The sequence below is a fragment of the Lacerta agilis genome, chromosome 17, assembly GCF_009819535.1.
Source record: "Lacerta agilis isolate rLacAgi1 chromosome 17, rLacAgi1.pri, whole genome shotgun sequence".
NCBI classification, from domain to species: Eukaryota; Metazoa; Chordata; class Lepidosauria; order Squamata; family Lacertidae; genus Lacerta; species Lacerta agilis.
Genome location: NC_046328.1, coordinates 4,162,514 through 4,176,642, shown reverse-complemented (window position 1 = coordinate 4,176,642; position 14,129 = coordinate 4,162,514). Strand labels below are relative to the sequence as shown.

Sequence of the window (14,129 nt, the reverse complement as noted above, 5' to 3'; positions counted from 1 at the left end):
GTGGGCCAGTTAAATGAACCCCATGGGCCGCTTGTGGTCCATGGGCCTTAGGTTGCCTACCCCTGCTTTACACCATTGCTGGAGAATACTAGATGTCAGCATGGCCTGTGGTCATAGATGGTGAAAATGGGAATCCAAGAAAATGAGGCAAGTTTTCAAAGTTCCTAAAAAGTTTGTGCTTTTGCCAACACTCAACATTTATTAAGGGGAGATGGGAATCCTTCAGGGGAAATTCCTTTTCGTTGGAACAAGGGGATGAGGGAGACTAGAGGCCATTTTCCAAGTCTGTTGAGCCTTGGCAACCACAACAAACCTATTTTGTGCAGTGGAGGACCTTCTCTCTTATTTTCTTGTACCCAGTGCCTTATTTTGATCTTTGGGAGTTGGGATCCAGCAACATTTGGCGCACCTTGCTATACACCTTTCTCTGTAGTGGAAGCAGAGCCACAGATAAGAATAGGGTGGAGAATGCCTCATTTCCTTCAGTTCCTTTGTTGTGGGTCCTTGGCACATAATTTCAGATAGCTGAGACACCTTTTCTGACTTAAGGGCCACAGAATGAAGACAGGAAATGCCACCCAATAATCCTGCCACCAAAAAGATGTTTCTGGTGGCAGTGTGTGAGGTATTTTGTGGAAAACTTTTGTAAGCACCTTTGAGCCTTATAAAGTGGGAGGTGAGTGTTCCAAGTAAGACTACCTTTCCTTCACTCTCTCCCCTCCTTATTGCTTCATATTTTTGTTTATCTATCTGTATTCTGTTCTAAATGTGGCTCCCGATTTAGAAGAGGCAGCAAGGCCAGAGCAGTACAATCGTACCTCGGAAGTCGAACAGAATCCATTCTGGAAGTCCGATTGACTTCCAAAGCACGGCTTCTGATTGGCTGCAGGAAGCCACGGAAGCCCCATCAGACATTCGGCTTCCAAAAGAATGTTTCAAAACCGGAACAATCACTTCCAGTTTTCGATCATTCGGGAGCCACATGCTCGACTCACAAGGCCAAGGTAAGACTGTAATCCATATGGATGCAACAGGTAGCCTCCTCAGAGGGCTTGGGCAGTTGTTGTGATTGGTTATTCAGTTGCAGCTCATGCAAAAACACATCCAAGCTTCATAGCCCTAGCAAAGGCCTCTTAAGAGTTTAAGAATGGCTCACCTAAGCCAACCTTCCTCCTACTTTTTGTCTTCCCGACAGACTGCAATAAGGTGACAGACCAATGTCTCTCCTATTTCAAGCGGTGTGGGAGCATCTGCCGGATTGATCTGAGGTACTGCAAGCAAGTGACCAAGGAAGGTTGTGAGCAGTTCATCGCAGAGATGTCTGTGAGCATTCAGTTTAGTCAAGTGGAAGAGAAACTGCTGCAGAAGTTGAGTTAGTGTTTACTGGGGCAAGTTTGTAAATAACCAGGAGCTGAAAAAAGAACTCCAGGAGACCACAGAAGGAATTTTATTTTCAGTTGGGAGATGTGGAATATGCCAAGTTGGGGAACTGTTTGGACTGTACAGGAACATGTGGTGTTGAAACCACCCACAAAGCGTTCTAGCCTGGATGGGACCTTTTGACACTTTGCCCGGGCTCTTTACATACCTTCCTCTGGTGACCGCAAAGGATTCATGCTTAGAAGAACGCTGAGGAACACCTATTTATATACCACAGCTGGAGCATGTGTAAATTTTTAAAGCATTTTTGAAAATGTCAAAAGCAATGTTAATTCTGGGGTTATTAAGGTGGGCCATTACCTGTTTTTCTGCCTTTTGAACTTTTTTGTTACATCCAACGTTACGCAGAACTATTTTTGTACAAATTTGTTTAAAAAAGTTATTTATGCAGAGTTACTGAATGCATTGCAAGTGTTTGGTCATTGGTTTCAGATTGCCAAGTTTTATCTTGAGATAGAAGAGAATTTGAACTTCTTACCACTTTAACGACCTGCTGAGAGTTATACCCCAATTGGGATGGGAGAGGGGGGAGTAGGTTAATCCTTTGAAATGAAAAAAAGCATGTTTAATGGAAGTTTTATATACTGCTTTGTATAACACTGTAAGCATGTTGTGGAGAAAAGGAGGTGTAAAATACAGATTAAGAACAAACAAGTTGCCAAGTTTTTCCCTGTATAAAAAAACACATTTTCTCGACTGAAACTTCCAATTACAGCTGTGCATATGAGAAGGCATTAAAATACTCTCATACTTGCTGTAAAAAGTCCATTTATATGACTTGAAATCAAACAGTTTCAGGGTTTGAGTGAGTTCTTGTTGTCCATATTTAACTTGGTTAATTTCTGATTGTCAAGAAAGGGGGGGATTTCAGTATTGATAAGTGCCATTGTTGTAAAGTGGTGGTGAAAAACCCCCAACCTTCCTTCCCGATACAGTTTTACCTCTGTTGAATTTGTATAAATGATTGTACAAAAATGGAGAGGTGACCTGTGCATTATGTTCAAGATGGATATTGAGCAGGAAACTGCTTGTGCTGCTGGGGCAAGAGAGAATCACACCCTTCCTGATAATGCCACTTCTGCTAGCAACTGGAGGCTAGTTTGGCTTAGCAGCTATGACAATAGGCCTGCTATTCAGCTGTGGGGTATTTTAAGAGAACAGTGCCCAACAGACAGCTCTGAACATCCCTGGATTTAATTTTTTACCAAAATGACTTTTTGTACATCTGACTACAGGAAGATGACCTAGTTCTGTGGTTGATATGCAACTCATGTCTGCCTTGTAGTAATACCAATTGGGATTCCTTCCATCACTGGATCTATAGCTTTCTATCTGCTAAAGACATCCACACACCCCTCAGTAGTCTGAGCTGGGGACAGTTTAGGAGCTTGGGCCTTCTGGCTCCCCAATCCCATAGGCTGCTTTAGCCAGGAGAGAGAAAGAAAAAGGTCAATTCCAGATAACAAAATGTTTTATTAAGTCAACAGCCATTGTTCAGAATGTTAGGGATATGCTACATTCTCTTTATGTATGTACTCCCTGAACAAGGACTTGATCAGCTGATGCACCTTATCTTTAAAAAAGATCTTTCTAAAAATAAAGCCATATTATCTTGCTCCCTTCTGAAAAATAAAGTATGAAAGTCATACATTCTGTCTTGGCTGGAGACTGAATGGTACTCCATCCCACTCAGTCTCAGAGCCTTCCCAGTTTCCACAAACATTAAAATTTACTCTTGTGCGCACAATCTGCTTTTGAGAAGCAAAACAGCAATACCTGCCTACTGTGCAGTGAAGGAACTTTTAACTCTTTGTTAAAACATTCTGGGCAAGATCAACAGCATTGTCATTCTTCCTACAGTCGTGAGGCAGGACTTTAGGAAGAGGATAAATACATTGCCAGGTTGTTTGTTTCCCCCCCTCACAGCTCAAATTCAGTAAGGTTCTAATAGTAAAGTATTTAGTACTGTGCAACCCCAAGAATGGGAGTAATGTGTTTCTTTCTCTCTGCACCATTTCAACTTGATCCTAGAGCTGACGCTTCACATTTCCATACTTATTTCCAGCAGATATGCTTTAGCTATGTCTTCTAGAAAAATGGAATGAAGGTATTCTGCAAGAAAAACACTGAAATAGCTGTTCAGTAAACTTGGTAGTGCTTCTGAACAAAGGAAGCCATGATTCCTATTAAGGATTTGTTTTCTCTGAAGAAACCTTTCTACTTGGCTGTTCTATTACTCCATACTCATTTCATTGTAGGAAATTTCTAACATGTTAGAACTTATGAATAATCAAAACTGAATGGGTCACCTTAGAAGCAAGTATGGGGTAGGGTAGCTTTAGGTACTATGATTAAGGCTACTGCGCTTCATTGGGTACATGTGGAATTGGACTAGAGCCCCATTGCCTAATAAAAAACATTCACCAGTCTGTCAACTTAAGATGGGTGTGAGTGGTACATTTGAGGGTCCACTTGCATTTCATTTAACATTTAAAAGACTGCAGCTAACTATTCCTTGGGATGGTACACTTAATTTTAAATGCACTTGGGCATCATCACTCCTTCTGCTTGTTAGAAAGGCAGCACCCTACTTCTTGGCCCTTCCACTGGGTAACGTGCTATATTCTTCAGAAGAGAGCAATAATGCTAGATTTGCTGCTGCATGTTAGACACAACCAGTTTCTGGTTTTATTCAGGTAACAGCTCTATCCTTAACAAGGCATCTGTCTGTCTGAGCAGAAGTACATTGGTCAAGCTCCTAAGCTTCTGTTCAGGATGCTATGAATTACTGGAACTGAGGCCTACCATGGGACATCCAGACATTACTGGTCTGTGCCTCACCCCCAGAGAAAGCGCACGGAGAAGCCTCTGGTTCTGGTCTCCCACATTCATGACTTGAAGACGTGCACGGCTCTTACAACATACTGTCGGCAGATGGGGCATTCGCTCATTCGCTTGCCGCATTTCGTGCAGGTGACCATGTGGCCGCACTCCAAAAGCACGCAATCAATCACTGCGTCCATGCAGATCCTGCAGAGGTTGTCGTCCTCATCATTCAGTTGAGGTTTCTCCCCCACTGCCAAGAACCAACAGAACTCATGTTAGAGAGGGAGGCATGCCATGACATAGGTCTTTTCAATTAGTAACCCCGCACAATATTAAGCCAAGCTGTTTTAGTGCAGACTTATTTATGCTAGACAAAGAAGCAATATCATAACTGCAAGTTTAAAGCAGCATGGAACTGTAGTTCTACACTGATGGTCCATTTTTTGCATTAACAAAACATCAGGGCAGCCCCTAAGATGAAGGGCAAAGAGGGCTGTAACAATATGCAACATGCCCACCCCCAAACAAGTAAAGAATAAGTACACATACAAGTCCTGTGATTTGCTTCATTCTCCCTGTAGAGCCTGCTCACTTTTTCCACCAGCTCCCATTTTTCACAGCATCCTGAGTAGTTTACAAAGTTACGAGCAAGTATTTCCTTCAGCTGGCGAACATTTAGCCCTTCAATATCATCCAGGCTTGAAATATCAGATAGTGAGGCTCTTGCACGCTTCCTGGACTGCCCAGGGGTCTAAAATTCATAAGACATATATTAGCAAAGAAGCAGGCGGCATTAACTCTTTGCCTACTGGGGAGGGGGAGGCCTGGCACACATTAAATATATTATTATTATTATTATTATTATTATTATTAGTACCCCGCCCATCTGGCTGGATTTCCCCAGCCTCTCTGGGCGGCTTCCAACAAAAATCGAATACATTAAAATATCACACATTAAAAGCTTCCCTAAACAGGGCTGCCTTCAGATGTCCTCTAAATGTCTGGTAGTTGTCTATCTCTTTGGCATCTGAAGGGAGGGAGTTCCACAGGGCGGGCGCCACTACCGAGAATATGCATCTGTTTTAGAATGTTTCCATTTTAAGAATTTTCATTTATGAATCTTTTATCGCTACATCAAATTAGGAAGTTTATTCTCTTTTTTTAGTGAGTGCAAGACCTAAATTTCACCAGGTGATTCACTTCTTACCTGCTCTGCATTTTCCTCCTCTTCACCAAGGTTTGCCAAGAGTCTCTCACTTTGTCCCTACACCCACAAGAGTATAAGCAAAATCCATATTAAGGCAATACTTTTAACAAAAGATTCCCAAATAGCATGCAAGCTTTTCGATTCTCCAAATTTTTCATCTTGGCTAGATGTTAAAACAGCACAGGGGCAGAGGAGAGAAGAGTTAGCTGTTGAGAAAGCCATTGATTTTCCTGTAGTGGAGGAAGGGATCTTGCCAATTGCTCCACTAGGTAGGACTTTGCAAATTAGAAAAATGTCCTTCCTAGAGTGGGACAGCACTCTTAACAGTTCCTTTCTGCCTAGCTCTTGACAGGCAGGGCTTCAACAGGTCTGTTGGCCACCTTGTGCCACAGTCAATGACAAGCCTCATTCCTCCCTTTTCTGTCTGTATTCTGACAACCTATGTGGAAAAGCAGAGAAAGTGAAGCCAAGTATGAGAGTCCAGTTCAGCCCTCTCTGGCGACTTGTTGAGGGACAGGTTGGAGATGAGATGGATAAACAAGAGTAGCAGGGGAACCTGGCAGAAAGCTGTGTGTCACCCATCATGATTTTCTAGTACAGTGTTTTTCAACCACTGTTCCGCGGCACAGATGTTGCCTGGTGTGCCGTGGGAAAAATTGTGTTTATTTGATTCCTATTCAAGAGAATTACTTTATATATAGTCAATATAGGCACAGAGTTAATTTTTTTAACATTTTCTAATGGTGGTGTGCCTCGTGATTTTTTCATAAAACAAGTGTGCCCTTGCCCAAAAAAGGTTGAAAAACACTGTTCTAGTAAACGTTAGCAGGATCTGATTTTCCTTGCTCATGTGCAGGAGTCCTTGGTGGCACACGTGCATAGTGCCACAGACAAGGAAGCACTTTTGTGGGCTCCAGTGGGTCATTCTGTCATTTCAGGAGCTTTGCCACAAGTGGAGGCTGTTGTTCCCAGCACCTCTGAAGGGCCAGGAAATTTGGGAATGGGAAGATGCAAGACTCATGGGCTTGTGGACTCAGTACAGAGACCACTTTGTACAAAGGAAAAAATGTATATATAAAGTATATATACCACCTGATTGCAAGAAAACCTCAAAGCGATTTACAAAAAGAATAAAACTTTTAGGATTATCAATACAAGACAATTAAAAACGTTCAAAATATAATTAAAATCAACAGTAAGCAAAAAAGATTAAAGAGAGAACTTTCTACCAAATAAAAATGTTTTAAGCAGGGATTTATCATGGTAAGTTCAACATTCAAATCTGCCTCTGATCTTAGTCTTAAAATAGAATGGGAGCAAACATTCAAATAAAGGCATTTAGGTTGCATCACAGCCTGCTGAGAACAAGAAACATAACAATAGTTGACACCCTGTCCCAATTTCTCAAACTACAGAAACTGACTGTTACAATTGCTCTTTCTCTCCTCCAGATCACCACCACCTCCTCTGCCAGCAAGAGAAAAACACATGAACGCATTTTACTATCTGTACTGTAATTAAGATGCAGAGCCAGAGGGGCAGAAAGAGCTCAATCGCCCCACCCAATACACACTACCATACCTGTATCTGTAATTCATTTCCTGTGCTCTCATGCCTATGTGCGAAGTCTCCCTGAGAGGATGATACAGAACCTGACAGAGAAATAGGATGTGTAGAAAAACTAGAAGTCTGTGATCGTGCTGAATACAAGCTGCTAGTGTCTGTATCCTCTTCAGAAGCCAATCCATGATGGCACAGTACAAGATCTACCAAGTCTTCCTTTTCTCGACAAGTATCTGTAGGGATATTTCGAAGTATCAGGTACTGGCGCAAATCTTTGACTTTCAAACGCATTAGCTGTGGACGCTGGAATGCTGTCTCCTGCAACAACTGACAGGTGGAGCATCTTCGGAGGGTCTCTTGCAAGACTGAACACATGGAGCAGAAATCCTTCTTGCACTCACAACAGACATGCTAAGTGCACACACAGAGGGAAAACAAGCCAGAAGAATGTTAACACAATTGTCACCAGTACCCTGACATCATCTTCCTTCCTCCAAGCACTATTTACATACACTTTAAGAAACCTACAAATACATCAAACAGATTCAGAACACAGAAATATTGGGATTTACAATGTATACTATACTAGGCTTTTGGGGCCAAAGGCTGGGGATGGGGGAAGGCAGAGACATACACCCCTCAAGTGACGGAAAGTGCTATATACTCACCCTTTTTCTGAACACAGAGAACGTGAGGCCACAAGATTTACAGACTAGATTAGATCCCCCTGCTGCTGAAGAGGTATACACAGTGAAGTCTGTACTTGGTGCAAATCTAAAGGGATTTGCTCCACCCCCAAATCCAGGTTGCTGGCCGCGAACAGCTCCTGTCCCCATGACTTCATTCAGCAACCCACAACAGGAAGCCCACATGGATGTCGCTCCCGCCTGTAAGACACAAACACAAGCCAACGTGGTCAGCTAGTAATTCTCCTGAATTTAGGAGCCTCTCCTGATCGTAAGGAAAACAAACTCATCTCTCTCAGTGCTAAACTTGTGGTAGTGCTAACATTATGAGAGCTACATAACCAAATAAGAAAACACAGTATCCCTGCTAGGGATAGGCTACCTTGAGGAAAGGAATTAGGATCCCCCTTAACAAAACAGCAAAAACTGCATATTTGTTTCACAGGAAGCCTATTTTCAAAAGCGCCCCAGCTCTGCAGAAAGCATTCTGAAAGAAGTGCTTTGTTTTGTTTCTGTAGCAATCATTCTAGGAGCACAGTACACAATTTCCAGAACGGTGGCAACTGAACAATTGTCATGATAGATGTAGAAAAAGGAGAAAACCTGTCTCAGTCCCACTGCACAAACTGAGAGAGTACAGCAACACCTAGACAGCAAAACTAGCAACTATCAAAACCATATTTTCCTTATTTATTTTAAGAAAAATGCACACCACCTTTGTTCCCTTGTCCTCATAATCCTATCTATAATTTATAACCTGCACTTCTCACTTCAAAAGTTCAAGAAAGCTATATAAAGCTATAGTTCAGTGATAAAGCTCATCTTTGTTTAGATTTCAAACTACCTTATTTTTCCATGTATAACATGCCCCTGTATATAACACAACCCCTATTTTTGAGGACTTAAAATTGAGGAAATGGGGGAAGGTTGCCCAGAGTTTTTGAGCTTTTTTGGGGGGGGGGGATTGCCGACAATCGCTCACCCAACGTTGCCAATCGCACTCATCCATGAAGCCACCAATTGTATGCCCACTCGCCGCCAGCAGCCGACAATCACACACCCAATTGCCACAGCAGCCAATCACCAGCAGACCTTGCCGCAGCAACCATTCACCCCCCAACGCCGCTGACAATCTCCTGCTCGCAGCAGCCACCATTCGCTCATCCCATGTCAGCACTATCCATGTATAAGACGACCCCAAATTTTTAGCATTGCTTTTTAATAAAAAAAACAAAACACCTCGTCTTATACACAGAAAAATACAGTTACAGGTGGGTAGCCGTGTTGGTCTGCCAACACGGCTTCAGGTATCTGAAGAAGTGTGCATGCACACGAAAGCTCATACCAGCAACTAACTCAGTTGGTCTCTAAGGTGCTACTAGAAAGAATTTTCGATTTTGTTTTGACAGAAAAATACAGTATGCCCACAGAACATCTGACCCCTAAACTGGAACAAATGCCCATATTTGTGGTGGTGGATCAGGCCAGGTCAAAAACATTGTGCGCTATATCCAATCTGATTTCCCATCATACAATTCACATAAAAATAGATTCCTTTATTCACTTACGAATTTTCTAGAAGGTCAATCACAAGACTTTTAAATTAGACGATAGTTAAGTTTGTTACTAGAGGATAGTTTTATATGAACCAGCAGTGAGAAAGTTATGGGCTACTTTTTTTTACCTAAAATAATGTCAACTACCAAGCAGATTTTTTAAAAAATCTAAATGAATTGGAGAACTTTACCAAATTAAGTTTTCATCATTTGATTGTGTGCCAGGTAATACAGCTTTTCTGAAGGGAGAGAGAGACGTATGTGCATATGTACGTACATACATACATACACTGCTTTTTCCCTGATGGGAATCAAAAGCAGTTTACAAATAAAAACAGAAAAATCAAGGTTCCTGGACCATTCTCATTATTCCTTCATCTAAACCTCTCTTCAATTTAACTGTGCCCATCTTTCAGAATGCATAGTCTCATTTGTGTGTCCCAGTAAGCACCCAGCTTACATTTCAAGGAACAGCCACTTTCTCTGCTAGACATCTAGACTAGAGATGATTGAGACTGATTTCACTGAGAGAAGCAAAAGATGAATGGTGCTTGCACACTTAATTCTTGAGCCCTGGGTAACAAACTGATTCCAGGGGGCATCACTTGATGGATCACAGTTGATGCCAAAAGGGATAAAATGCCATCTAAAATGGCATCTGGCATTCTGCTAAGAAGCACCATGCTATTCTCAGAAATATTTACATAAGCCGAGTTTTCAAGATCAGAATATAGTATTTAAGCTAATAACTATTTTAGCAAAAGAAAATGTGTGTGGAAAAACTGCCAGCATATAAACCCGAAAAGACACAGCAAGTCAGGCAACCAACTTCCCGTTTCTTCCTAGACTTTTATTTTTTATTTTACACACAGTAGTTGTTGTCTTGAAGAATGTGTTCAGTTAACCATTCCAATGTACCGGTAACTCAAACAGCTCAGCACTTTCCAAGGCAACATTTAAGACTTAGGGCATAATTGGTTGGAAATGCAGGTACGCTACAGCTGAGCATATACTTGCTATAAGTAGTACCCATCTGCTGAAGTGAGGTTTGCACAAGAAAGCACTATCCATGGATTGGGCCTTGAACTGGTATTGCCTACTACAAACCATTTTGTGAGTTTAAATAAACTCTTCTAACAAGACCACATCAAAATAAGTAGCATCACATTCCATGGGTACACACAACAAAATAAAAGAGTAAGTGTGGTGGTGGACATTTTTGACAAGTAGGAAGAGTGATGTTTCAGTTACCTCAACTATGTAATTTTACAAGGCTATAAAAATGCCAGATACCTAAACATTTTTAGGTATCTGAAGAAGTGTGCATGCACACGAAAGCTCATACCAAGAACAAACTTAGTCGGTCTCTAAGGTGCTACTGGAAGGATTTTTTAGAATTTTTGTTTTGTTTTGACTATGGCAGACCATCACGGCTACCTACCTGTAACCAAACATTTTATATTATTTTCCTAGCTATGATCCCAGGAATAAAAAACTTATCTTAATATTGTGTAAATGCACATGCAAGCACACACACTAAACCAAGTGAACTGTTAGCTCCCAAAAGGTTATGAGATTTAGAAAAGAGATTTAAATTAATCACATTTAAGGTTGGGCTCTTTTCTTATTTCTGAGCCAAAGCAGTAGAATTCAAACAGAATTAATACAGTTACAGGGGGGTAGCCGTGTTGGTCTGCCACAGTCAAAACAAAATCTGAAGAAGTGTGCATGCACACGAAAGCTCATACCAAGAACAAACACAGTTGGTCTCTAAGGTGCTACTTAAAAGAATTAATACAGATCATGACTTATAGCCAAGAAGAACCTGAGACGAGGTCCCTTTGAACTTCATGGCAGAGCAAGGCAATTAGTTAAACTGAACACATTATAACTCTTGCACAGTTCACTTAATTTTTATTTTATTTTCGTTGAAAGCACCCAATTTTTGTGGTAGTTTAATGCAAATGTATTGGAATCTTATACTTTCCAAAGGCCAGGATCAGCCCTCCCAATACAATGATAAGAACATGTGCCAAATGAATACACAGAATACTGTAACATATATTCTATGAAAAACTTGTACTGTAAGTGTAGCCCTATATAGAGCACATTGCAATAATCCAAGCCAAAAATTACCAACATACAGACAACAGTAGCCAGGCTATCCCAGTTCAGAAATGGTCAAAGCTGATAAACTGCACTTCTAACCACTGAGGTCAGCTGTGCCTCTACCAACATAGATGGATCCTCAAACTATAAACTTGTGGTACAGTGGTACCTCAGTTTTCGAATGTCTTGGAAGCCGAACATTTCGGTTTTCAAATGCCAAAAACCCATTCTGTCACAACAAGAATGCATTCTTACACATTCCTACACTTCCTTGGGAATAAACCCCACCAAAACCATTGATTTACTACTTCCAACTAAACATGCATACCGGTAGAATCAGCCTACGTTGGCCTGTGCCAACCTGGTGCTAATTCAAAACACCAGGTTGGCAAAGGCTGGAATCCTACACACATACTTCCCAGTAAATGGGCTGCAATTCTGCACACAGACACTCATCTGGGAGTAATCCCCACTAAAGCCAGTAAAATGTGGCTACAATTCTGTAACCACCTAACCTGGGAGTAAGCTCAGATATGGGCAGATCCACACGTGTCAGAAACTCAAATATATAAGCAAATTCCCAAAAGGCACCTTAAACCTAGGCTATGGTTGCCACTCAGTTATGTAGCTCATGAGGTGACCTTGGGCCAGTCACAGCCTCTTAACCTACTTCACAGGGTCATTGTAGGGATTAATTGAGTAGGGGCTGAACCGTGTATCTCAGTTCCCAGGATTCTTCAAGGGAAGTCCATGTGATTTAGATGTGTGGCAAATGTGCTTTCAATTTTTATTTTATTTTTTTGTTTGTTTCATAAAATTTATACACTGCTTGATAGTAAAAAGCCTCAAGACAGTTTACAAAACATAAACCAGTAAAATTAAGACAAAATCACAACCATACTTTAAAGTTAAAATACTAAAGCAGATCAAAATTACCTCAATTTTCTAAACAACTACATAGGCGATAATGTTTTTAGCATGTGCCAAAGAGAGCAGTGAAGCTGCCTGCTTGATCTCAATAGGCAGCAAGTTTTGAAGTGTAGGTGCTGCCACACTAACAAGGTCTTACAAATGTGGAACAAGTATTACATGTCACCCATAGTAATGTCAATTCCACCTATTGAAGCAGTCAAGTGGGCACATGTTGGGTAAGGCGATCTCTTAGGTAAACTAGTCCCAAGCTGCTAAGGGCTTTATATGCTAATAGTAACACCTTGACCTTGGCCAGGTAGCAAATCAGCAACCAGTGCAGATCTCTGAGCACAGGTGAGGTATGCCTCTGTTCTGTCAGCAATTGTGCGGCAGCATTCGGAACTCACTGCAGCTTCCGGATCAAGCACAAGGGAAGCCCCACACAGAATGCACTGCAGTAATCCAGTCTTGATGGTGCAGATCTGTGCTATGCTGTACACAGGACAGACCCACTGAAATCAGTGGAGTTAAGTAAGCCACAGCTGATTTAAGTCGGTTTATTTTAATGCGCCTCCTCCAAGAATGACTTCCTCAGGCAAAAATATTTAAGAAAAAACCAGCCCTGATGGATACAACCCAGAGAGACTTACTTCTCTGCGTGTGTTTGTGTGTGTGTCCCCTAGGGGTCTCCGCAGGCGCTGTAAAACTCCAGCTGTCTGGCTTTACCCCCAAAAGGCACACACTTCCATTCTATCCCGAGCCAAACGGATGCCAACGATATATCTGGATTATGTTGTCACGGACATCCGAGTAAACATACAGTAGGAGTGCGCTGTCAAAGTCTTCTGAAGGTGCCACAGGACTCCTGGGATTTTGCCGAATAAAGGGGCCTCCACCCTCCTCATCCTGGGGGGCAGGAAGGAGCCCTTTTAACCCCTAAATTGACAAGCGAGCGCGGAGGGGGGGCTGTTACCGTTACTTCGTTGCCTTCAAGAAAAGGCTCCGCCCCTAGTCAGCCCCGCCTCTTCCCTTGCTGCCCCCTCCAAAATGGAAAGCAACCCCCCCTTTCCTAAAAAACACCACACCCTACCTACCTGCCTACCCACCCCATCCTTCATTTCCCCCCTCCCCACTTTTCAGGGTGCCCCTCAAACCGCCCCCCCTCCTCCCCGGGTCGCACCTTCATGGCCGCTTCAGCGCCTCCTTCCTTCGCCTCAGCGGAGACGGTCTTGCGGGGGAGGGGCGCCTACCTCCCCAACGGTCTCCCTCGGGCCGCCTTGATATGCGCATGCGCGCGTGCGCCGCACCCTCCTCCCTTCCGCGGATAAGGTCCTGGCGCCGGGACCACCCAGCAAGCCGAAGTCGGGAGGGGCCCGGGAAGGACTCCGCTCGCCTCCCCAACAAGCGCCACCCCGCCTCCCCATTGGCTGCCCTTGGAGCCCAATCAGAAGGCAACGAGAAGGTGTCCACTCCGCAGCTCCACCAATCAGGGGGAGGGAGGGAGGATGTTCCATTTTCCTTTCACTGAAAGGGGAGATTAAGAGAAAGGGCGGAGGAAGAGTCTACAGTATATTCCACTGGGAGAGGGAGGGAGGAAAGAGGAAGTAATGGCTATGACGTCACAGCTCATTCTCTTCTAATGGGATCTGTTCGTTTGCTCTGTAATACCTATGAGAAATAGATGGGGGGTGGGGCAATTGACAGTGGTAAGACTTCCATATCTCTGTTCGGTAAGTCACTGTAAATAAATACACGATTTAAAGCGACAACTCTAACTCCACTTAGCATGGGAGCAATCCCCTATTGAATTCAACCTTATTTACATCTTGA

The 14,129-nt window shown here is 42.7% G+C and overlaps 2 protein-coding genes across 2 annotated transcripts in view; one reads left to right on the top strand and one right to left on the bottom strand.

Moving 5' to 3' along the window:
• KDM2B (lysine demethylase 2B) overlaps positions 1 to 2,417 on the top strand; it is a 79,534-nt gene extending 77,117 nt beyond the window's left edge. The window contains 1 exon segment of the mRNA XM_033174468.1: positions 1,196 to 2,417. Coding sequence (XP_033030359.1) covers positions 1,196 to 1,377 — 182 coding nt within the window. The 3' untranslated portion in view covers positions 1,378 to 2,417.
• Positions 2,418 to 3,355: 938 nt separating this feature from the next.
• RNF34 (ring finger protein 34) lies at positions 3,356 to 13,606 on the bottom strand. The gene is made up of 6 exons (XM_033174467.1): positions 13,480 to 13,606; positions 7,705 to 7,923; positions 7,055 to 7,447; positions 5,474 to 5,530; positions 4,816 to 5,017; positions 3,356 to 4,516 (listed from the first exon to the last, which is right to left on the bottom strand). The coding sequence occupies exons 1-6, from the start codon at positions 13,483 to 13,485 to the stop codon at positions 4,329 to 4,331; spliced, it is 1,065 nt and encodes a 354-aa protein (XP_033030358.1). The 5' UTR covers positions 13,486 to 13,606; the 3' UTR covers positions 3,356 to 4,328.
• Positions 13,607 to 14,129: the final 523 nt, after the last annotated feature.

Excerpts from the sequence above, each read along its gene's own strand:
- RNF34 (XM_033174467.1), bottom strand. Across the intron at positions 5,531-7,054 it reads GAAATGAATTACAGATACAG|GGACAAAGTGAGAGACTCTT; the intron begins GTATGGTAGTGT and ends TTGTGGGTGTAG. Across the intron at positions 5,018-5,473 it reads AGGAGGAAAATGCAGAGCAG|ACCCCTGGGCAGTCCAGGAA; the intron begins GTAAGAAGTGAA and ends TATGAATTTTAG.